At 39.7% G+C, this 27,354-nt stretch overlaps 1 protein-coding gene across 3 annotated transcripts in view; it reads left to right on the top strand.

Annotated features, from left to right (window-relative positions):
- Window positions 1–27,354, top strand: part of LOC134540886 (glycerol-3-phosphate acyltransferase 1, mitochondrial) — a 134,967-nt gene that overhangs the window by 78,801 nt on the left and 28,812 nt on the right. For 2 of the 3 annotated variants that reach the window (XM_063383914.1, XM_063383915.1), the window contains exons 4-8: window positions 11,933–12,091; window positions 13,110–13,282; window positions 15,139–15,372; window positions 19,247–19,434; window positions 20,840–21,075. In XM_063383914.1, coding sequence (XP_063239984.1) covers window positions 11,933–12,091; window positions 13,110–13,282; window positions 15,139–15,372; window positions 19,247–19,434; window positions 20,840–21,075 — 990 coding nt within the window. Of the gene's footprint in view, window positions 1–9,081; window positions 9,158–11,932; window positions 12,092–13,109; window positions 13,283–15,138; window positions 15,373–19,246; window positions 19,435–20,839; window positions 21,076–27,354 lie in introns of those variants that run through there. The other variant, XM_063383916.1, reaches the window with a different exon arrangement.

Raw genomic sequence — 27,354 nt, 5'->3', positions numbered from 1 at the left:
GTTTGGCTCTCTAGTCTGTGAAAAGAAGGCTTCCCCCAGAATACAGCTCTATGGTTTTTATATAGGTCATTCAGATGTTTTGTACAATAATATTGCGGGTCTTAAAACTCATGTCCAAATAATTTGATCAGGACTCTGAATTTATTTTTGAGGAAATGCTAATACAGTACGTACATAAACATGGCATAAATAACAAATTGGTATATAAATCTCCAAAAGAAAAAAAAATCATGGACTGTTTTCAGCGCTTATATGGGAAAATATTCCGACAGATGTATGAAGTCAAGTTGCAAATCGCTTGGCTAGATGCGTGGCGTGACGGAAATTTGTTATTCTGGTTAAAATTGTATTGAATATTTGATGAACATGCAAAATCGCTAATCCATCACGGATGGACAGACGCAACGGGGCTATTGTAATTCCGCCTGTGTTTTAACAGAGTGGCCAGCAATAAGGCAAATAGCGAAAGCTTAAAAAATGAAGGCATTTTCAGCAAGAGAAAGTCAGGGGTAAAATCAGAGAATTTCTTAGGTGGCCTGGGAATATTTTTAATGACTATTTATAACAACGAGGTTAATGAAAAATTAAATTTATAGCATAGACTGATTTTGATTTGTACTGGTTCCATACACATATCCTTTCTTCCGTCTTCCAAAATAGTATCCAAGACATCTAAGTATTACAAAAAGTTATGTTCCTATTCCTTTTTGCTCATGAATATTTTTATCAGCACTTTGACCTTGTACATTGACTTCAGTGCTATCAACAGTAGTGCAATAAAATTAATAGTGAAGTGTGGTGTTATTATGAGTTGCAATTTTGAATTAGAATTTTTGATAGTTATTGTTTACTTAATAGTACCAGTGGTCAGTAAATATATTTTTCGAAATTGAAAAAGATTACTAGCCAACCTGTTTGAATATCATTGTACTGTTTGTTAATTTTTCTTTGGTATCCTGGTTAAAATTGTTTTGACGTTTGATGAACCTGCAAAATCGCTAAACCATCACGGCTGTGGTCCCGAAAAAAATGCCAGATTAAGGGGCTTGCCTAGTCAGGAGTGTCTGTGCTAGCGAGGCGGGATGATAAGCGCGACGCTCGCTGGTGCTTCTAGCGCGGTGTCTCCTCTGGACTGGCGCGCAGTCTTCTCGTCGTGCACTGAGCGGCGACCGTGACATTACACGGCGGAGAAATGAAGATAAAGGAGTAATGCAAGTCTCTTGAGTACTTTTCAAGAATGTGTACCGGGTGTTTCATGCCTAAAAATCATTCTGAAACGCGTGTTTTAGCTATTTTTCACTTATATATAAATACAGTTTAAAAAGGAAATACGGAAACAAACTACTCATCCGCCTTCAGCACATTCTTAAATTTTTTTTTAAAGAGCCATTCCACCTCAATTCAGGCAGTTAGCAAGATAATGTGTCAGGTCACCATCTCAGATTTGCTTTAAAAAATTACAGCAGTTACAACCAGTGCAGACAAGAAGTATGCCAAAAGGATTTTGTCCCAAAAAATTTTTTCCCCATGTTATAGCCTTTTGAAGTTGGTTCAAAATCAAAAAAGGTGGAAAAAGGGGTGTTATTTAAATGAGCGGCATTTCAAAACTATTTTAATGATTTTGTTGATTTTTTTTTATTTTGTACCTATTATAGTGAACTACAGAGTGGAATAGTTCCAATGAGCCCAACGACAATATCTTTAAGGGGGGGAAACTAAAAAATTTGGCAAAAAATTTAGGTTTTTTTGGATTTTCAAAAAAAAATTTTTATGTGGAATAATCAATTTTCATAAAAAGTAATTCTGGTAATATGTAGACCTATTACAGCAGTTTTACAGGAAAAATTGTTTTTAATTCTATGATGCATGGAATTATTAAAATTTAACTTTAAAATTTTCAAAATTTGACAAAAGTGCCATTTTTGATTGAAAATTACTGAAAAACCCCATATTTTAAAAATCTGAAAATTTGTAACTTTGTAGTCCTCACCTTTATTAATAGCATGCACTTTGTTGGATAGTGTGTTTTTGCCTGTAAACATTTCTAGAATTTTTTGAAAATGTAATGTCATTACCTTTTGTATGTTGTGCATGCTCAATTAATAAATGTTTTGTTGGTATCTAAATAGTATGTGATAATTTGTAACTGGTTTTGTATGAGGGGAAACCTTGGGAAATATGAAGGGGGAGTCCCTATCTGAATATTCCCAGGCGCTTGCTGTAAGGGGAATCCCTGGTAGCTTGAGGGAAATCCCTGGTGACAATAGGGGGAATCAACTACAAGACTACAAGGGAATTCCCAAACTTTTGCTGTTACAGTTGTGTTGTGTGTGTTCATGGGTGATGTTCAGCTAGTGAACTAAATCATGTCTGACTTTCATAGTACGGAGAGAATTAAATGTGTGGACTACATTAAAAGGCACAAAAAAAGTGTGTATAAAAGTAAATGTGTGAGGATGTGTAAGGTGAATGATTTAGCAGATGATATTCAAAAGTTTGTGGGTGTATCTGTTTCAGTAAATAAAAATGATATTTTGTGTAGCAACTGTGTTACTTTTTATAAAAAGAAATTTCTGGAACTTGCTGAAGATGCAGAAGAAACATCCACATCAGAGAATTTTATTCCGGAGGATGAACTAGTAAGTGTTTTAAATAGCAGTCTCATTAAAACATTAAATGTAGAAGTATCACCATTGAAATCCCCTTCAGAGGTGAGATTGGATAGGAGAGAAGGTTATGCGAGGAAAAAGAAGATAAAATTAGTTGATGAGTTAAAAACTTCTGCTGTGAACAAATTACAAGACATATATCACGTGCATCTTTCAAGTGAGTCTGATGATGAAATGCCTGTGTGTGTCAATTGTAGTCTATGGTTTTCGAATATTGACTCAGCTCTTCATACTTGTAACTACAATGGAAAAGTACAGCTACTAACATTGGTACCACAAACATTTAGTAAAACTGTATTGAAGGAAAAATTACCTTCAGTGTCAAAGTACCTCATTGATAAATGTCGCACAGTTATAAAAAATAAGGGAATTTATGCTCAACCTGACCCCTATAGTGGACATCCTTTACCTACACAGGTACAAGATCTAGCATTATCATATTACCTAGAAGATAGTAAAGACTGTTCAAGGGAAAGTCCAAACAAAAAAGATGTTATTTGCATTAAGGATGGTAATGGCGAGAAAGTAAAAAAGGTTAAAAGACTCATGACAAGGTCCATCAAAGAGGCATACAAAGCATTCAAAAAAGATAATCCTCTTATAGAAATTAGTCTTTCAAAGTTTTATGCCTTATGACCAAGATGGGTGAAAATTCAGCCAGAACAGACTGTGTGTTCTTGTATTTACTGCAGTAACATGCAACTTATCTGTGTAGCTCTTCGAAATGTAACAAATAACCAAATTGATGAAGACTATCTTCTACTGAAGTGTTTGTGTGACGAAACAAGGAATGAAGATTGCTGGCTCGAGGAGTGTGGTGACTGTCCTGGCACAGAAACATTAACTGTTGAAAACTTTGGCTTGGATGAAGGGGAAGAAGTTACATTTGCGATTTGGGAACATGGTGACCTCATAAAAAAAACTGTATCTGTAAATAATTTTCTGGAACATGTAAGGCATTGGGTTAAAAAAGCTATTCCTCACAGTTACATTAGGAAAATACAAAGGGAAGGAATAGCTGAAGCAAGAAGTTCTGTCCAACAAAATAATGCTCTTGTTTTACATTTTGATTTTGCTGAGAACTGGTCAGTTGTATTGCCTGATGAAATCCAAACTTACCACTGGCAAACTGATCAGCTTTCACTGTTTACCTGTGTTGCATACTTTGGTGCGGAAATAAGAAGTTTTGTTATAGTATCTGATGATATAGCTCACGACTCTGCTCACGTTCTCTGTGCTTTAGAGGTTATAAAACTGGAAATTTCAAAATTTTGTCAGTTAGAACTTTTGAGTTCAATAGTGTACATTACAGATGGGGCAGCTGGACATTTCAAAAATAGGTTTCAGCTGTATGAACTATGTAAAAATACTCAAACTGTTGAAAAAAAATGGATTTTTTCTGCTACAGGGCATGACAAAGTGCATGTGATGCAATAGGTGGTTTGTGTAAACACTTTGCAACTAAGTTAAATCTTCGGGCAGAGTGTGTTAATGCCATTAGAGATTCTGCTTCATTTGTTGCTGAAGTAGGTAACCTTGTACCAAAGATAACTCTATTGGCTCTTGAAAGTAAAACAATTCAAACGTATAGGTCATCTAAGGAAAAAGAATGGGCTACTGTAAAACCAGTTGTTGGAATACAATCTAAACATTACTGGCTGATTAAAAATGAGACATACATGGGACGCACAATTAAAGATAAAATAGAAATAGTTGTACAATCTAACCAGATTAAAACACATTATTCAATAAATGATTTCCAAGTAGGCCAGTTCGTTGCTTGTGTATACGATCAGAATTGGTGGATGGGACAGATCACTGGTATATCTAAAGAGTTGAACGACATGACAGTGTCTTTTATGCATCCCCATGGTCCAGCTAAAGGGTTTCAGTGGCCACAGGAATCTGGAAAGAAGAAGGATGAATGTCCGGTGCCACTACAAAATGTTTTGTTAGCAGTAAGCAATCCTACTCCACTTGGACAATCAGCAAGACTCCACACTTTCGACAAAGCTGAGTTGATGAAGATCCAGCAGATCTACTGTCTTTAATCAGCCAAATAATATTTTAGGAAGTTTGTCAATATATGTTACATATAGTTGAGGAAGGGTAAGCAGTCTACATATAATTAATTATAGGTACATATTGTTGGTTTCAATTTTACTTTGAAATTTTGGTTTTCATGCAAGTTAAAGAGTATGCATATGTATTATATGTGTGTATATGTATTGTGCATATTATGTTAATGTGATAATGTATACACAGACTCTCCTTTTGTAATTCCCAAGGTTTCCCCAATTTACAAATTACATCTCACTTTTTGGAAACTAACAAAACATTTGTTAATTGAGTGTGCAGACCTTAGAAAATGTAAGAAAATTACATTTTCAAAAAATTCTAGAAATGTTTACAGGCAAAAACACACTATCCAACAAAGTGCATGCTATTACTAAAGGTGAGGACTACAAAGTTACAAATTTTCAGATTTTTAAAATATGGGATTTTTGAGTAATTTTCAATCAAAAATGGCACTTTTGTCAAATTTTGAAAATTTTAAAGTTAAATTTTAATAATTCCATGCATCATAGAATTAAAAACAATTTTTCCTGTAAAACTACTGTAATAGGTCCACATATTACCAGAATTACTTTTTATGAAAATTGATTATTCCACATAAAATTTTTTTTTTGAAAATCCAAAAAAACCTAAATTTTTTGCCAAATTCTTTAGTTTCCCCCCCTTAAAGATATTGTCGTTGGGCTCATTGGAACTATTCCACTCTGTAGTTCACTATAATAGGTACAAAATAAAAAAAAATCAACAAAATCATTAAAATAGTTTTGAAATGCCGCTCATTTAAAAAACACCCCTTTTTCCACCTTTTTTGATTTCGCACCAACTTCAAAAGGCTATAATATGGGGAAAAATTTTTTTGGGACAAAATCCTTTTGGCATACTTCTTGTCTGCACTGGTTGTAACTGCTGTAATTTTTTAAAGCAAATCCGAGATGGTGACCTGACACGCTCCTGCCTGAATTGAAATGGAATGGCTCTAAAACATACCTCAACGGATATCGTGAGCAGTTATCGAATTTCGTGATTTTTCTGAAGCTCTGCACAGTGTATGTGTGACGAGGTAGGCGGGTCCTCAGAGAACTTTCGCAGTGGTGTGAATCTCTTTACGACTGAGCAGCGAAGAGTCCGCGGGAGGTGTGTGCGTGTGTTGTTGTTTAGCACGTTGCTCGTTGAGCCTGTTGCTCATTACCGCCGTGCTAACGGCTGAGCAACCGTATCTTCTCTTCACCGCTTCTCCTGACTCGGGCTGCGTTCGGTCTCATCGACGAGTGTGTTTGCCTTCCTGCGCTGCGAAGCCGTGCAAAGTAAATCGCAAAACACGCTACGTGCGTACACTTCCCTTGAACTTCAAATCTCGTCGTCTCCGTTGTTGAAACATGCAGCAATATGAATTAAATTTGCATTATAGTCTGTGTACTTCGTGCTAATATATTTATTTTTTTTATTTCAACTTTGGCTATTTTCAGTCTTTGTTTCATTCAGCTGGGTCATACTATGAATTTTCTCATTTTGGAAAATGTGACGGGAAATACATAGGGTTTTTTCGGGTCACTCCCGTTTCCCTTGCTCCCGTTCATTCCGTTAGTGCTCTGTCCTCGTCTCGTCACTTCTTCGAAATTTTAATTCAGTTAAATATTTAATTTTTTGTGTCATTAAAAAGAATCAATGTTGTTGTTTATCATGACAGCTCTTACTCTGATTGTGCATTTGTTAACTAACCATCATTGGTTTGGCTTATTAGTACATGCATCAAAGGAAATATCATACATATAGGTACCTATTTTAAAATTTACTGTAATTAGTGGAGATAAGATTTTATAGTTTTAATTTAAGGCCAATTTCATTTTTAAAACGGAAGATTTTAGTGTTATTATTATTTTTTTTTATGAAATATGTTTATTAAAAAAGATAGCATATTACTGAACAAATGTGATACTTATATTTTCCATGATACTAATTTCTCCAAAACAGTGTCATATTGACTTTATACATGATGTACTTTTGCAATATAATGATTTGTAAGCTTGTCTAACTCTTTGGAACAAATAAAAAAATCTGTAAAGTATTTCTGTTCTTGAAAAATATTCTTAGGTCGTATTGTAAAAATATGTAACTAATAACAGTTGTAAGATTAAAAAAGAGGTAAACTGTATTCAAATAATTTTTTTTTGTTAAATTATAGTACAAAGTCATGCTAAAAATTATTTATTTATTTATTTATAAATTGTGACATGCACACCAACACTCTGAGAAGAGATTACAGGGGTGTGCACGGTACAAAAAACAAACACAATACACAAGAGACACAACAGACAAAGGACACAAAACAAAAAAAATAAACAAAAAAAAATTAATAAATTTAAAAATACAGAAAATTAGTGAATTTAGAATACACAGTTAATTGAATTGACTGCAAGTGCTACTAAAATAATTTACTAATTGATTAAGCTTGTTACTATTGGGTCTAATCTATTATAATTGCTTATTAATCTAAAAATAATTTCATTTTTTCTCATGATTGTACAGAAAGTAGACGTAAGTCGACTATGATACTGGGGAACTCTTAAACCAGTATTATCTAAGATGTATTTACAATTGATTTTAGATGAATAACAATTGGAAATAAAAAGATGGTCAAGGAGGGCACGCCGATCAAAAAGTGGTGTTAATTTAGGAGGGGGAAATGATTTTTGAGTAATAAGTTTAATACATTTGTTTTGAATATTTTCATTTTTATCAATATCAGATGAATTAATGTTGTTCCATATTACTGAGCAATATTCTAGTTTTGACCTAATAAGTGCTAAGAAAAGAGAAATGATGGAATCTGAATTAATGGCATAGCATGGTAATTATTTTCATTGAATTTATTATTTAAGAGTTAATTTTTGATAGAAAATGCTGATTTTTTTTTTTTTCATGATTTTGATTGCATTTGGGTGCTTTGTGATGTATTTAAACTTTAATCTCTTTATATGCTGTATTTATATGCTTTTAGGTGTTATTTCAGTTTTATTGCAATTCGCCAAATTCACCATAAGCCCTAGTAATATGTCTTTAAATTTAGTGTATGGGTGAGTTTTCAAAACTGCAGCATTGAAATTCAATCTGGCAATATGCTTTTTATTTTTACATTGTAGACATTGTTTTCAGTATCCCGCTCACGGTTGTCTCTCGATTTACGGCCAGTGATAACGATGACGTTATCCGAGGTTGCCCGACGCCGCAGGCGGGTTGTTTGCAGAAGTATTTGGTTTTGTAGTGAGAGGCGTGCGGGTGAAAGTAGGCTGTTTCCCATCGCAAACTCGCACACAGAAGCCCCTATAAAATTTTTTTATTGAAACAAAATTAACGCTGCGAGAATTTTTAAGTTTCAAACTTATAACTTGTAATTATTTTAGTTTTGTACATGCAAGATCTCGCAGGTTATTAAAAAATAAGTTTTTTTTTTTTTTCATTTCTTAAAGGACTGGGAAAAAGTCATATGAATTTAATGAAATAGTGATGAAAACCAAGAGGGAATTTTTCCACTGTATTGGCACTGTGTTGGGACCACAAATAGAGATGTAAAGTGTAGTGGTTATGAAAAAAACTTTCTAATAAAAATTGGTTGTCTGTAAAGTCGGTTTACGGACGATAGTTTAACGAGACAATGTCATAACATAACATTGATGAAATGATTGCATACTTTTATGAATAAAATTGAATCATTTTTATTGAATTATCACTATTTTATATGGACACAAAGAAGGAGTGAAATGAAATCTACAATTTAATTGATAAATTTACTTTTATTTGCACTCATTAATTCAAATATGTTTATTACGTTAACGAACAGATTATTTTAACTACAACTTTTATACATGTTTGCTATTTAACTTCTTCCAATCTGTGTTATTCTGTAAAGGATAGGACGACGATAGGAAAAGTAGGAAACGAATGGGAGTGTTTCAAGTTTAATGTGCCTCGAAAAAGTCAAATCGATGGTTGTTCCAATCGAGTGGAAGAGAGATAGATGCGGCACAAGCGTACAGTGAGCGTAACGGGACAACGTAACGGGACAATGTGCGTAATGAGACACTTTTTCGTGCGTGCATGCCGGCGTTCATCGATTTATTAGACGTCACGTCAAAAAAAAAATAAAGAGTTGTGCTGTGCCCGGCGAGGAATCAACAAGTGTCGGTCGTGTAAACATCGAGCGTGGTTTGCTGCCGAGCGAGGAGCGAACGGGTAGTAGCAGAGTGCGCGTGCACTGCGGAAGATGAGGACAGAGCCAGGTGCGAGGCTATTTTTACCGGGCGGACGAGGGGGGCGGGAGGAGGGCGTGAGGTTGTTCTTTTGTCTGGCCCCGCTCGGCAGGCGGCATGGCTATCTGGAGCGGCTTCGCGGGCCGAGCTGTGTCTCCGCGGGGCGTGAGTTGCAGCGCTCGTAGCTATAAGTATCTCGGGAGGGAGGTGTGATGTGAAAAGACTAATTTTTTTTTTCCGTAATACGTTCATTTTTTTTTTTTATGCTTGGTAATATTTATACCAGGTAATTAAGTAGGAGTAAATGTGAATGTGTTTTACTTTGTAAGCAGTGATCCAATTTGAGTTTCTTGTTACTACTGTGGTACGTAAGCCATATGGTGGATTTTGCACAAACTCGAACTTAATTTTTGTTTTTCTTTACGAGCTCGCCTTGTGAACGTTAATATACAATAATTTAATGTGCTAGTGGACTTAACTGATTGTGCGAAGAAAGAAAATAATGTTGTAATGAAAGCAGTTGATGTTCTGTATGTTTATTTGTTTTTTAAAAAAATTTTTACTTCGAAAGATCTGCAGCAGGTGCCATTTGGTAATATAAAAAAATTTTATAAATGTTTTTTTTTTTTTTGTGAATTTAACTAAATTTACAAACTGTAATAAAATCTACTTGCAGTGTGCAAACTTGGAATTATTGTTGTGTGAAATGATGACTGAAATAGTTCACTTGCAGTAATTTAAGTGCAAAATTGGTTTTTAAAAGTGGCAACGATGTTTGCAAACAAATATGGGGAAAATTAACATGCAGGTACCCCAATAACTGCTAACTAGCTAGAATCTTTATTGCCTCAGTGCTACCAAGTTCTCCAAAATAAAGCCTGTAGTTTTTAGTGTTGCATGTTACTCAATCTGTTACTGTCAAATCTTAGATATATATATGAGCCTTTTTTAAGAGTGAACACAAGCAAAATGTGATGTTTATGTACAGACTCTTATACGTAATTGAGATTAGCATTCAGCAAATACTTTTTAGAGCCATGTGTATTATATATGCATGTTCTTAACTTTTCTGTAAAATATTTAAAAGAGCTAAAATATGGGTGGATTTCAGCCCGATGCAAAGTAATTCTTCCTGGATGCATTGCGGCGTGCAGTGTAAAATAGTTGGAAAGCAATGTTTTAAAGGGCCTCATGCCTCTTCAGTGCTAATTGGTCAGAGCTTCCCATATTGTCTTATTACAATATTTGGTACTACTCATTGTTGGTAACATTGTGCGTACATTGTAACTTCTTAGTTTTAATTTTTGTTGATATCAATTATACAAAACCAATTAAAAACACACTTAAGACTGCTTACTGTAAAATAATGCTCAACATTTTTTTTCCATTACTAATACGAACTAAGATTAAAATTAATTGTTGATTAATTTATGAGATATAAGTCTTCTCAAATTACTTTAGTAGAGATGGGCCAATTGAAACCTAGAACCCTCCAATACCATAAAATCCGTAGTATTTTAAATATTTATATTTGAGAGAAAAATTATTCAAAGAAAAATATTGGATGAACTAAAATTTGACTATGACATACCGTTAATATTTTATGACTACCCGTGTGTTTCTTCCTACATATCCTATTACCGTTACCAAAGATATACCTGTAGTTTTAATATTTAGGTATGTCAATATATATGTCATATGTATTTATTTGGGAAATTATTTTTTAAGGAACATTTAACATTTAAAAGTTTGAATATTTTAACATCCTAGATATGTATTTTTTTATTTCTTGTACATTATTTTATATTTGACTCTTGAGACCTAGATTTGGATTCAATGGGTAGATTCGAGGTTTGCTGGATTCTGTTTTGTCAAAATATTTTTGGTTATGAGGTTTGAAGAGGACGTACAGAGCATAATTCTGATGAATGTGAAGTAAAAAAATTAAATTTTGATGAAAAGAGAGTTTGCGATTTTGCTTATTAGGCCCATGGTTAGGGACAAGATTACAAGGTTTTATTTTTAGGACAATTTCACTTTTAATACAGGAGATTGGGGTGTTATTTGTTTTTAATTTTATATGATGTCTTTATTCATTAATGTATAATTCAACAAATATGAAACGAAAATATTTCTTAATACTTATTTTACCAAAATTCTAATTTTTATTGATACCTGAAAAACAGTAAAATTATTAGTAATAATATTGTATGGAACAGAAATATTTAGAAAAATAAAAATAAATCTGAAAATTTTTGCGTGTTTGAAACATGTGCTATCATTAGTATAATATTAATTTTTTTCAAATCCATTTAGGTCATACATCTTGGTACTAAATTCATGTTAAATAAATTACATTCAATGAATTTTACCATGATAAAAGATTAAATTTTTTTTAAATTTCAAGTAAGTTTGGTCAAAATTGCTGATAGATTTAATGTTTTTTTAGTTACATTTCGGTGCCTAATGGTGTATTAAGTTACATTTTGGTGCCTAATGGTTAGAGACCTGCAAAATTCGCGGTTTCGATGGCCTTCAGGATAGACTGCACATACCCCTGTACACTCGGGCAAATAATGCAAGTTCATTGGCTGCCGACTTGTAAGTCGTCTCAGCTGGTTTGTCTGTGGTTCGATCCTTCTTTGGTTGAGGGTTTATAACTGATTGAGATTCGTCCATATGAACAGTAAGCTAATAGCAAAATTGTCTAAGAGGTATGTGTGTATTGAATTCTAGCCTATCACCGAATGAATCCGCGAATTTTGCAGGTCTCTACTAACGGCGTATTAAGTTACATTTCGGTGTTAATGTGTTGTGTCGCGGTGTTATTTCGGTTTTATCGCAATCCATTGTATGACCTTGCCCCGACGCATGGTGTGTGTTTGTTTGCGCTGATGGAAGGGTGCGTGAGGAGCTGAAATTAGAGGTTCCTCGTTGCAGGACTTCCTGGCGGACAAAGTCTCGCGGAACCTCAACGTGCGCAATGTACTCCTGGTGGACGCCCAGAACTGCCGAAACGGCTTCCTCACGCGCAAGTTCTGCTACCTGGCGACCGTCTGGAACCTGAGGAAGCACGACTTCCCCGACGTGTCTGCAACCGTGAGTAGCGCAAACGGGGCTCGGACACTCCCCGCGGTGCGGTATCTCTCTCGCCGGACGACGGTCGGGGTCGCTCGCTTCCCGTCTTTTGAAAAAAAATAAAGAGGGGGGAGGGAGGGCAAGAAATTGAATAAATAAGCAAAAGGCACTTTTTTGAAAATTGGGTAACTCACAAGAGACTCGGTTTTTTTAACGAGTGGTTGTTTCGAACCATATACCAGCTTGAAACTGTTGATCATGCGCAAAACAGAAAACAGATACGTAATATATTTTACAACTTGCAGTAACACGATTCGGGTTTTGTCCCCCAGCGGGGCGAGCGGGGAAACACGGACAGGGTTCCCGCGGACTAGAAAAAAAAATCAGGATATTGAAAAAAAAAATGGTCTTTTTTAAAACCTGGAAAACACAGGGAAATATTCAATACATAAGTGCAAAACAGTATCCGAGATTTTTCACACTCCGCAATTTCATGACGTCTTGAAGCCAAATGTATCCGTATCCGATTTTCACCAATATTTAGGAGTTAGGGACACAAACAATTTACTGTGCATTCGTTCGAAGTAGAGTGTAATATCTTTAGGCCCAGTCTTTAGTTCATTCACAATCAATAATGTATCATTTGAACATTTGAGCAAACAAATGTGTATTCATTATCTTTATCAGACTGGCATGTTGGTTACGTAGTGTTTATCAAAAAGATAACAGTGCAAACTGTAAAGGGTCAATTTTTTAGTTGAATTCTCATGTTACGCATGTTTGTCAAAATGTGTTTTGATAGTAATATTTATTTTAGTATATTTGCTATCTTGCCAGCTATACAGATAATACAGGAGAAATGTATCTTTGTGATTTTCCAAATAAATCTTATAAGTTCATGCCAGTGAAAAATTGTTCAAAGACTTGGAGAAACCAGAGAATTCTGTCCTTGGGTTTTGCTGGACACCCTTATAATTGGTGTCTCTTCCATTTAGTTTTGGTTTTTTTTTTAAATCAGTCAAGTTGGTAACTTGTGCAGGTACTGAGAGATGAGAGACTGAAGCAAGCCATAGAGGCTGCAGTGCAAGAAGATATGCACGAGGCGAAGAAGACCAGCGACGAAGACTTGATCGCTCTCAGGAGCTACCACAGCAGCAGAGCTCAGAAGATACTGGACCGGATGCGCTCTAAGATGTCCAACTTCCTGCTGAAGTGAGTTTATGATGCAATTTTTAAGCTGTAGGCTCTTTTTTTTTTTTTTTTTTTTTAAATTTGTAAATGGAAAATTGTTTTGTATTTACTATATAAAGTAGGTCATTATGTTTTTAATTTCTGTAAAATATTAGGTAGCTAAAATATTAATGGTTTCTCAGGTCAAGCACGTACTCAAAATTTTTTCACAGACCAAAACATGGGTGTCCCACTACTTGCAGTATACAACTGTAAAGTAATATTTTCTTATTGATGGGTTGATTCCAGTATGAATTTCAAAACTTAATGAGTATTAGGACAAACCTGTTGATGTACCTCAGAGATTTTTGTTTTTATTCTGTTGCAATTTTTTTTTATGTACAATAAAAATAGCTGAATATATATATATATATATATATATATATATATATATATATATATATATATATATATATATATATATATATGTGTTTAATGTTGGTCATATTTTGGAGCGTCTTATAGTCAGTGTCTCCCTACATATGTATTGTACTATCAATATATTTTCGGTTGTCTTACATTCCTATTAAATTTCACATAATATTTATTGCATTTGAGTAATTCTTAGATTTGTAGTTGGGAAATTGGTCGTTTTGGATCAGTAGGACATCTATGGAAACCTCGACCTCGGGTTCTCTTCGATTGCAGTTGTTGTCGGAGTGGTATTCCCCAAACGAGGGGGTCGAGTGCTATGAAAGAGAAAATGTCCAAAACTCCCGAGGCTTCCTGACTTGCTGGAGCTACGCTTCACCCGTCTCGGTCCCATGAAGAAAAAGAAAAAAAAGAGCTGGGCAGCGGGGGTGTGTCACATTGAATTGGATCTTGTATTTGGGGTCGTCTTAAATACAAGTTGATTTTCTAATTTAGGCTTACATTCAATTATATTTACTCTTATTTTATAGGTCATCTTGCGTTCAAGTTAGTTTTATTTCTAAGGTCATCTTATGTTCAGGTGAATCAAAAATTTAGTTGGTGTTACGTTTGATTTCCTCTTATATTTGAGGGTGTTTTACGTTTTGAGTTGACTGGTGTTTAATTTTTGGGGATTGCAGGTTTAGCAGGAAGGTTGGTCGGTGTGAGTTGGTGGAGCTGTGTTCCGGTGGCTCTGTGGGTGCAAGTTGTTATTAGGGATTTCTGTTGTCCCGCGAGCATACACACGCATACAAGTTTTGTAAATTCTTATTGGAGCTTATAAAGAGTTTAACTAATCGACATTGAGATGTGCTTTAATTAAATGTATCGTATTATCATTTTTTTTTTTTTTTATTTCAGTGTTACATGTGTGTTCACCCTTTAAATGAACCTGAAATACACGATCTGTGCTGATAAATCCACATATCGTCGCCTGAGAATTGGAGTGTTCTATGTCCATTGAAGTCGGAACTGAGACATAAGCATTTGAAAGTTCAAACAACTGTGAATATCATGACATAGAACAAAAAAATATTGGTCTTAAATAAAGAACAAACATTTTTATGTGAGTAGACGTGTGTGGATATATAGTACAAATGAATACTAATATTAATTTTGTGTCCATAGCATAAAAATGACATAGACCAAAATAATATTGATCTTAAATTAAGAACAAATTTTTATGTGCGTAGACGTGTGTGGATATAGTACAAATGAATACTAATATTAATTTCGTGTCCATAGCATAAAAAAACCTAAAAAGTGGACATAGAACACTCCAATACTCAGGCGGCGATATACCGAGATGAATGGAGTTGTATCGATCCGAGTGACGCTGCCCGATGCCCGCAGGCTGACTTAGCAGGAAGGTTGGTGGGTGGGTGGGGAAGTTGATCGATCCGAGTGACGATGCCCGATGCCCGCAGGCTGACGTCGTGGGTGCTGTACAAGCTGCTGCCGTGCTTCATGAGCTCGGTGGTGGCCCACCCCGCGCACATCCGCATGCTGAAGGAGGCCGGCGAGAGCAACCTGCCGCTCGTGTTCGTGCCCCTGCACCGCAGTCACCTCGACTACATCCTCATCTCCTTCGTCCTGCTGATCAACAACATCCGACCCCCGCTCGTCGCGGCCGGCGACAACCTGCGCATCCCCGTCTTCGGGTGAGCCAGCTCGCGCCGCGCTTCTTTCCTTGGCTTTGGGGATCGTCCATTAATCACGTGAGGCTCAAATGGGGGGGGGGGGGGGGGGGTCGAGGGGCTCGGGAAAAATCACGAAATATCACAAGGGGGGAGGGATGGGGGGGTGTAAAGAGATATCACTTGTATTTATTTTTTCGCCCGATTTCTACTAAACCGAAAAGCGACGCGTGACCTTGACTCGCCGTAGCCAGGCAACAATATCCCCGCCCGCCGCAACATGAACCACCCGGCTCGGCTTGCCAGTCGCCAGTAAGGCTGTGATTTTGGCGCCGAATATACATCCGTAAATCACATACAAGCCTTTCCTTTATTATTTTTATGCCAGTGAGAATAAACCTGCAACCTTAATGTGCGTCTGGACATTTTTATCACTGTGCTTAATTTTCCAGAATTAAATTTGATTATACCTATATTTAAAGATAATATTCTGAAATTTTTAAAAATATTTTGTACCAAAAAAATACACGTGATTTATTTGGGGGGGGAAGGGGTAGTCTAAAACATCACCACAAATCACTAGGGGGGAGGGGGGGTTAAAAATTTGCTAAAAAAACATCATGTGATTAATGTACGCAGGGCTCGATTTTAGCGCCTGTCCGCCTGCCCGGGACAGGCAAAATCTCGTCCGGGCAGGCAAAATAAAAAAGGCAACTGTCCGGTGGACAGGTGCAACTTGTGATGCCGAGGTTATTCGCACACACTAATGTAGCAGAGGTGATTAATAACATTTATGCGACCGCAAATAAAACGTCTTTGACAATATCTATAAATAAACAATAATGGCTGCTCTTTTGTGACGGACGACTCTGGCTATTGTATACCGCGGGAAAAAAAGTAGGTTATGTACAAACCGTTCTGAAATCTTCTGAATCATAATTCTTAAAATCTTACGTTCACGTCATGATTCACGTAACATAGTCGTATTCGTATGCTAGAGATGCAAAACGTCTCACACCGATGATGTTTGTTTTTGTTGCCATGTTTTAATATTAATTTCGTTGCAGTGCAGCCAACAATTACGTAATTTACCGTTGTATACTTTCAAAACATAATTTTTTAAATTTATTGTCTTTATAAATCGCGACTTTACTAATTCCTTGCTCTACTTTAACATAGTTTTTTTTAACAGAAAAGCGTTTTCGCGTGGTTAACATTTCACGGCGTACTCCAGATGCAGCTGACAGTGGCTGCAGTGACTGCGACTGCTTGAAAATTCGCCTGTCAACTGTTGCATCAAAAAATAAACATTACTTGTTTACAGAGGACACGGTAATCTTTTACAGTTTACCTTGTCACGGCGATTGTTAAATATTTATTTAACTGCGTTACACAATGTGGAAATTCATTACTGGTGCTTCAAAACCACCAGAAAAGAAAAACGGACGAGGACAAGTCAGAATATAATGTTAAATATGACAAAATCGCCCGGTCCCGTACCTTTTTAACGTCTTGGTGTTCCGAGTTTCTTTGGCTTCGTTACGACACAGAAACAAAACAAATGTTGTGCAAAGTCTGCGAAACGCATTCAAAATCATCTGGATCAGTTTTTGTTACGGGCTGCTCAAGTCTGTAAAGACTGAAGTCTATAAAGACAGACTGGCGAAACTGTCTAAATGATGATACACTGTCTGCCCTCATGCGTGTTCAAATACAGTCACCTTCTGAAAGTGAGTTTGATCCAGCACCAGCAATAAATCTCTGGTATAATGTTCAGAGAAAACGTTGACCCTTTCAGCCTCCTTATCGAAGATGTTCAAGAGAGAATCAGCAAAGTAATTCGTGTAGTGACTCAGACAGAGACTCGTCTGAAAATGATGATTAAATAAGGATGTTAAGTGTGTGATAAAAATAGGTGCAAAATATAGCAAAATTCCTTTTTTCTCACTTTTTCAGCGACTTTGAATTTTTTTTTATTTGGGTAAAACAGCGGACAGGCAAATTGGATGGCGGACAGGCAAATTTTCGATTACACCTGTCCGTTGGGCAGGTTAAAATATTCCTTAAAATCTAGCCCTGAATGTACGACCCCTTAGTCATTTACTAGCGACCCGCCCCGGCTTCGCACGGATGCAATGCTGATACTGAATATACTACAGAATCTCTTTATATATTATGCTGTAAAGGGCCATATTGATCTATATTAAATGCACAATGTATTCAAGATTTTTAATTGGATAAGGATTAATGCTTAAAATCGCTTTGCAAATAAGCTATTATTTCTTGCATAATGTAAAGGATAAAAAATGGTTATTGTGGGTTATCCCTAAGAGACAGACATATACCATCGCGGACTTTTTTTTAGACCTTTTTAAGGTGTAAAATACTGTAGTACATTATTTTGATCTATCTCGTAGGGTTCAGAAAGCGTGTGCAATGTAAGCGCAAAAAAATGTGTTTATTTACGACATCACATTAGAAACCTCTAAAATTGTCAGTGTTTCTCTACTATATTGTGCATGTATTATACATATAAACCTTCCTCTTTAATCACTCTATCTATTAAAAAAAAACGCATCAAAATCCGTTGGGTAGTTTTAAAGATCTAAGCATACATAGAGACAGACATACAGCGGGAAGCGACTTTGTTTTATACTATGTAGTGATGCATTGTCTACAACAAGGTCGTTAGAGTGAGCGAGTGAGTAAATGAATGAATTAGGCCTATACAATGTTTATAAATAATGCAAAAATGAAAGAAAAAAAAAACACAAATGCAAGAAATATTTGTTTAGTAATAATAAACATATTTCTCAAAAGAATGAAAATAACACAGTAAAATCCTGTTTTAAAAACAAAATTGGCCTAAAATTAAATCATGAAATGTTGGCTCTACTTGCTTGTCAAATTTTACAAATTCAATTTCGTTTTATAAATACAAAATTTTTTTTTACTTCTTAAAACAAAAGATTTCATAACAAATTAGTAGCCTGAAATTATACACATTCAATCATAGAAAAATCATATATAGTCATGGAATAACATAAATTGTGTTGAAAATCACCTTATATACCAAGTTAATTTATATTACATGACATAGCTTTTGAAAAACTTTACAACAGTAAAACAAATTAAATTAAATTTTCCGATCTATGATTGTCACAAGTCACTTCATCATACAAGCTTCGTGTGCGTTTCGATGAGCCCTCTTATCGATATTTACATATTTCTGTAGAGCGTGTCGTCTTTTAGTTATGCCCTTTGGTACAATTTTTTTGTCTATGAAATAATGATATTCCTTCAATTTCAGACATGCAAAGGATACTTTTTTTTTTTAATGATTTGAAATAAGTTTTTGGCTGAATGCTGCTTAGTTCCACGAATAACTTTCATTTTGGTGTTGTGCGGTGTATTGACACGGTTTTGCGGTGGTATTTCGGTTTTATCGCGACTGACTAGGTAACGTTGTTCCCGCCCGTACCTCCGGTACTCTCAGGGCCGGCGCGTCCATACAGGCGAACTAGGCGACCGCCCAGGGCGCCAAGTGGCTGGGGGCAGCGCAGCACGACACACAACAAACTAGATGAAAATGGATTTTTGTAACAGTTTGGAATGTTCTATATCGATATAAGTAATTATTTAAAGTCCACGGTGGACCTGTTTATGATTTGTGATAAGTAAAGAAGTAAAAAAAAAAGAAAACACAAGCCTGCTTACGTTTGATTGTTGACAAAATCTTAGGGCTTACGTGATGTATTTTGAGGCAAGGAAAAAAAAAAATTTTTGGGGTGTCCGGCCTGGGGGTGGGGGGGCAATTGAGGTTTTTCGCCTAGGGCGCCAATTTACCTTGCACCGGGGCCCTGGTTACGCAGGTGTGTTTGTGTTTCTTCTCTCCCAGGTGGTTGTTGCTGGGGCTGGGGGCGTTCTTCATCAAGCGGCGCATGGACCCGGTGCAGGGCCGGCGCGACACCGTCTACCGGGCGGTGCTGCACACCTACATGATGGAGTGCCTCCGGGCCGGCCACAACATGGAGTTCTTCATCGAGGGAGGACGCACCCGCACGGGAAAGACCTGCATGCCGAAGGGTGAGCGGCAGCTCTCGCCCCCCCCCCCCCCCCCCCCCCCCCCCCCCCGCCCTCCGGCCCTCGATCTGTGACCTTGCAACGTCCTGGTTTTAGTGACTCTGTAAATCCCCATTTAACATTTAGGGACACCGGTAGCTATGGTACTGCACATTTTTCAATAATAAGTTACACTTTTAGTGCTAATTGTTTGTATGTTTGTAAAAAAGATTTTTTATAGCCATGGCTACATTCATCATTCTTGGGTGAAATGTGTGTGAACATCACTGTTTAGGCCTAAAGTGTTTGTCAGTTGGTTTAGATGGGATTTAGTAAATGTCTTATGGGTTTATATTAGAAATAGTGTTTTTAATATTTAAAAAGAAATATATGCATGCGTAGGATCATGTGTTTTTTTAATGAAAAAATGCCGCGTACTGTTTACGCTAAAATGTATTATTTTGGAGAGGTTTTACTAATTCTCATTTGGAAAATTTGGCAAGTCTGCTGTAAGGCCTGTTCTATGTTGGCACATAAACGGAGACAGATCACGTAAACTGAGATGAATCTCCCGGAACGTTTCACTATCGCGTCTGCTGCTTCCACAATGTGCAGGAACATAACAAACGGCATCCAATTTAGCTAAAAAAAAAATTAAAAAATTATGCTCTTGAGATTATAGCACGGGCAGAATTTAAATGCATGTTTACATTATATTCTTGTATGTATTTACAACATAAACAAACATGGCTACCACCGCAGCCAAGTACTCGGCTTTTGTTGGTCGCGTGGAGCAACGTAAACGAAAGAGCTCAGCATAGCCGAGCTAATCCGTACGGTACGGGTCTGTCTCTGTCTGCGTGCTGTTGTAGAAACACTCTTCCGTGAGATCCATCTTTGTTTACTTTATCTGTTTCTGTTTACGTGTCATCGTAGAACGAGGGCCTAAATGGTAAATAAAATCTGTTTATTTCATCAAAATTGTGTTAAAGCGATACGAAAACTTAGTGAATGAAGGCAATTTTGCAGTCCTACATGATAGGTTGATAAACAATGTTTATAGTGTAAAAAATATTGAAACCAAGTTGGTTTTTCTGTATGTTCCTATCCTTCCTTAAGGTTCGTTTTCACATGCCATAGTAATTTAATTTTCATGAGATTTTTATTATTTGGGGGCTTTTTTTGCAAATTGATTACTATAACTCCTATGCTTTATATGTTTGGTCTCTTAATTTTTTAAAATAAATATCTATGTATTTAAAAATTTAATTAAAGGTAAGCCTGTGCGAATCTTCGACAAAAACTTATCAATCAAAGCTCATTTTAATATTAATATTTGACTTCGCCAGCTGTGCGTGGCCACCGAGTGTTCACGGATGGGTCTGGAAGTAGTGTCTCGTCAGGGCGAGTCGCCGCGTGTGCGTCGCAGGCGGCCTGCTGAGCATCATCGTGGACGCCTTCCTCGACGGGACGATCGAGGACGCGCTGCTCGTCCCGGTGAGCGTCAACTACGAGCGGCTGGTGGACGGCAACTTCGTGCGGGAGCAGCTGGGGCAGCCCAAGAGGATGGAGACGTTCGGCAGCGCCCTCAAGGCCATCTGGTCCGTCCTCAACTCCAACCACGGCATCATGAGGATAGACTTCAACCAGCCGTTCTCGCTCAGGGTGCGTCCTGGTTCACCTTCTCGCGTGGGTAATCATCGACATTAGATTATAAAGAGATTCTAATGGAGCGTCGGTGGATCGAACGCACGGAAGCAAACAAGAACACCCTGAGGAAACCTGCTTGCTCATAGGCAGAGATACAAATTTTTCCCCTCTTTAGAAAAATTGTGGGGTTTCACCTGGAATTTGAGAGAATGTAATTAGGTGTCTGCAAGTAGTTTGCTTATTACTACTACTATTCATACTACTGCTATGTTTATGCTATTACTATGTGCATTCTGCTTTTATGTACTTACTATTCAAATTACTGCTAAAAACTACGCAATACTACTACTACTATTACTACTACTACTACTACTACTACTACTACTAAAACACTACCACTAAATACTACTACTAACACCCAGTACTACTACTAAATACTACAACTGAATACTACTTCTCATTGCTGCTGCTGCTACTACTACTACTACTACTACCACCACCACCACCACCACCACCACCACCACCACCACCACCACCACCACCACCACCACCACCACCACCACCACCACCACCACCACCACCACCACCACCACCACCACCACCACCACCACCACCACCACCACCACCACCACCACCACCACCACCACCACCACCACCACCACCACCACCACCACCACCACCACCACCACCACCACCACCACCACCACCACCACCACCACCACCACCACCACCACCACCACCACCACCACCACCACCACCACCACCACCACCACCACCACCACCACCACCACCACCACCACCACCACCACCACCACCACCACCACCACCACCACCACCACCACCACCACCACCACCACCACCACCACCACCACCACCACCACCACCACCACCACCACCACCACCACCACCACCACCACCACCACCACCACCACCACCACCACCACCACCACCACCACCACCACCACCACCACCACCACCACCACCACCACCACCACCACCACCACCACCACCACCACCACCACCACCACCACCACCACCACCACCACCACCACCACCACCACCACCACCACCACCACCACCACCACCACCACCACCACCACCACCACCACCACCACCACCACCACCACCACCACCACCACCACCACCACCACCACCACCACCACCACCACCACCACCACCACCACCACCACCACCACCACCACCACCACCACCACCACCACCACCACCACCACCACCACCACCACCACCACCACCACCACCACCACCACCACCACCACCACCACCACCACCACCACCACCACCACCACCACCACCACCACCACCACCACCACCACCACCACCACCACCACCACCACCACCACCACCACCACCACCACCACCACCACCACCACCACCACCACCACCACCACCACCACCACCACCACCACCACCACCACCACCACCACCACCACCACCACCACCACCACCACCACCACCACCACCACCACCACCACCACCACCACCACCACCACCACCACCACCACCACCACCACCACCACCACCACCACCACCACCACCACCACCACCACCACCACCACCACCACCACCACCACCACCACCACCACCACCACCACCACCACCACCACCACCACCACCACCACCACCACCACCACCACCACCACCACCACCACCACCACCACCACCACCACCACCACCACCACCACCACCACCACCACCACCACCACCACCACCACCACCACCACCACCACCACCACCACCACCACCACCACCACCACCACCACCACCACCACCACCACCACCACCACCACCACCACCACCACCACCACCACCACCACCACCACCACCACCACCACCACCACCACCACCACCACCACCACCACCACCACCACCACCACCACCACCACCACCACCACCACCACCACCACCACCACCACCACCACCACCACCACCACCACCACCACCACCACCACCACCACCACCACCACCACCACCACCACCACCACCACCACCACCACCACCACCACCACCACCACCACCACCACCACCACCACCACCACCACCACCACCACCACCACCACCACCACCACCACCACCACCACCACCACCACCACCACCACCACCACCACCACCACCACCACCACCACCACCACCACCACCACCACCACCACCACCACCACCACCACCACCACCACCACCACCACCACCACCACCACCACCACCACCACCACCACCACCACCACCACCACCACCACCACCACCACCACCACCACCACCACCACCACCACCACCACCACCACCACCACCACCACCACCACCACCACCACCACCACCACCACCACCACCACCACCACCACCACCACCACCACCACCACCACCACCACCACCACCACCACCACCACCACCACCACCACCACCACCACCACCACCACCACCACCACCACCACCACCACCACCACCACCACCACCACCACCACCACCACCACCACCACCACCACCACCACCACCACCACCACCACCACCACCACCACCACCACCACCACCACCACCACCACCACCACCACCACCACCACCACCACCACCACCACCACCACCACCACCACCACCACCACCACCACCACCACCACCACCACCACCACCACCACCACCACCACCACCACCACCACCACCACCACCACCACCACCACCACCACCACCACCACCACCACCACCACCACCACCACCACCACCACCACCACCACCACCACCACCACCACCACCACCACCACCACCACCACCACCACCACCACCACCACCACCACCACCACCACCACCACCACCACCACCACCACCACCACCACCACCACCACCACCACCACCACCACCACCACCACCACCACCACCACCACCACCACCACCACCACCACCACCACCACCACCACCACCACCACCACCACCACCACCACCACCACCACCACCACCACCACCACCACCACCACCACCACCACCACCACCACCACCACCACCACCACCACCACCACCACCACCACCACCACCACCACCACCACCACCACCACCACCACCACCACCACCACCACCACCACCACCACCACCACCACCACCACCACCACCACCACCACCACCACCACCACCACCACCACCACCACCACCACCACCACCACCACCACCACCACCACCACCACCACCACCACCACCACCACCACCACCACCACCACCACCACCACCACCACCACCACCACCACCACCACCACCACCACCACCACCACCACCACCACCACCACCACCACCACCACCACCACCACCACCACCACCACCACCACCACCACCACCACCACCACCACCACCACCACCACCACCACCACCACCACCACCACCACCACCACCACCACCACCACCACCACCACCACCACCACCACCACCACCACCACCACCACCACCACCACCACCACCACCACCACCACCACCACCACCACCACCACCACCACCACCACCACCACCACCACCACCACCACCACCACCACCACCACCACCACCACCACCACCACCACCACCACCACCACCACCACCACCACCACCACCACCACCACCACCACCACCACCACCACCACCACCACCACCACCACCACCACCACCACCACCACCACCACCACCACCACCACCACCACCACCACCACCACCACCACCACCACCACCACCACCACCACCACCACCACCACCACCACCACCACCACCACCACCACCACCACCACCACCACCACCACCACCACCACCACCACCACCACCACCACCACCACCACCACCACCACCACCACCACCACCACCACCACCACCACCACCACCACCACCACCACCACCACCACCACCACCACCACCACCACCACCACCACCACCACCACCACCACCACCACCACCACCACCACCACCACCACCACCACCACCACCACCACCACCACCACCACCACCACCACCACCACCACCACCACCACCACCACCACCACCACCACCACCACCACATACTTATTTGAATACTTATTTGAATACTTATTTGAATACTTATTTGAATACTTATTTGAATACTTATTTGAATACTTATTTGAATACTTATTTGAATACTTATTTGAATACTTATTTGAATACTTATTTGAATACTTATTTGAATACTTATTTGAATACTTATTTGAATACTTATTTGAATACTTATTTGAATACTTATTTGAATACTTATTTGAATACTTATTTGAATACTTATTTGAATACTTATTTGAATACTTATTTGAATACTTATTTGAATACTTATTTGAATACTTATTTGAATACTTATTTGAATACTTATTTGAATACTTATTTGAATACTTATTTGAATACTTATTTGAATACTTATTTGAATACTTATTTGAATACTTATTTGAATACTTATTTGAATACTTATTTGAATACTTATTTGAATACTTATTTGAATACTTATTTGAATACTTATTTGAATACTTATTTGAATACTTATTTGAATACTTATTTGAATACTTATTTGAATACTTATTTGAATACTTATTTGAATACTTATTTGAATACTTATTTGAATACTTATTTGAATACTTATTTGAATACTTATTTGAATACTTATACAATACTAATACTTAGGGCTGATCGGTTCCCACATTTGAATACTTATTTGAATACTTATTTGAATACTTATTTGAATACTTATTTGAATACTTATTTGAATACTTATTTGAATACTTATTTGAATACTTATTTGAATACTTATTTGAATACTTATTTGAATACTTATTTGAATACTTATTTGAATACTTATTTGAATACTTATTTGAATACTTATTTGAATACTTATTTGAATACTTATTTGAATACTTATTTGAATACTTATTTGAATACTTATTTGAATACTTATACAATACTAATACTTAGGGCTGATCGGTTCCCACATTTTCAGTTCGGTTCGGCTCGGCTCGGTTTTTTGTTAAAAATGTCGGTTTTCGGTTCGGTTCGGTCACTACTTCAAAATTTTTCTTTGAGCTGTCATACCAAAAAAAATTCCACTATAGTATTTGATTACTTGCAATATCTTGCAAAAGTTTAATTTCTTAGGGGAGTCACTTTCTCAGCAATATAAAAGTTATTTTCAACTACTATTTGTATTTATAAATAAGTTTATATGCTACTGAAACAACCATATGTGTAAAAAGGAACAGAACAAAACAGTTTAGAACATTAATAATTAGTATTACATTAACCTTGTTGCCAGCTTGAATTTATGAAATGTACTGGAATAAAATTCAATAGCAATAATGTGATTAAAAGCAATATACAAATAAAAACTTCCTACTGTAGCCTCTATGCCGGGAGTTAATGGACAAGCCAACATAAACAAACGTCTTAACCAAGAAAACGTCTTAACCTACCAGTGCATTAAAGGCAGAATGAATCATAATGACCATATTTTCAAAATATACAAGTAAAGTATTCATATTTAGTATGCGGTATTTACTAGGATTTTTTTTCCGTCACGTGCGTAACATCATCATCTAATTCCTTCGTCACAGATGTTCATAGTTGCCTCCAATTACCAAGACGTAGTGGCAAAAAAGAATTTTTATTTTACGAGAAATCAAATACTCTAGACTATAACGACGCAAAGCCGCAATAATCACGCGCGAATAGTAAACAAACTACATCTAAAGGGTCTGACGACATGCACATTCATTCTCCAACTGCCATTTGGAACGGAACTTAGAAGGCAACTAATCGATCCTAGCGCACGTATAGCGCATTCTGTGATGTGAAAATAGAACTGAGTGACGCCATGCGTCGTGAGCGCCCTGCAGAATACGAACGGAACTAAGCAATGCTACGAAACTTCTACCGTTTTAGCTTACGAACCGGAATTAAATAAATATTATTTTCGTAACGGAAGTGATATATCCTTTAAATAAGAAAAAACCATATATTTAAGAGAAAATAGTAGTATTCCGACAGAAACTTCCGACGTTAAACATAGGAAATAGTGAACTGTAAGAAACGCTTAGACTTTACTATCCCATGGTTAAAATGGCGAACATTAAGAGAATAGATGATTTAAACGTTTTATAGTGAAAAACTTAGCATGCGTCTTAAATGTGTTTTGATGTATTATGCAAGCGGTACGTTTCTTATCCAATATGAATGTTAAATACATTATTTGGTAGATACTTGAAGTTAGTTTTTAATGCCCTAATAAAAACCGAATCATCGGTTTTTTCTGAGAATTCGGTTCGGCTTCGGTTTTTACTAAAATGACCG

This window comes from Bacillus rossius, chromosome 17, assembly GCF_032445375.1.
Source record: "Bacillus rossius redtenbacheri isolate Brsri chromosome 17, Brsri_v3, whole genome shotgun sequence".
NCBI classification, from domain to species: Eukaryota; Metazoa; Arthropoda; class Insecta; order Phasmatodea; family Bacillidae; genus Bacillus; species Bacillus rossius.
Note: the sequence above shows the minus strand (reverse complement) of the source record. Positions and strands in the feature narration are given on the sequence as shown.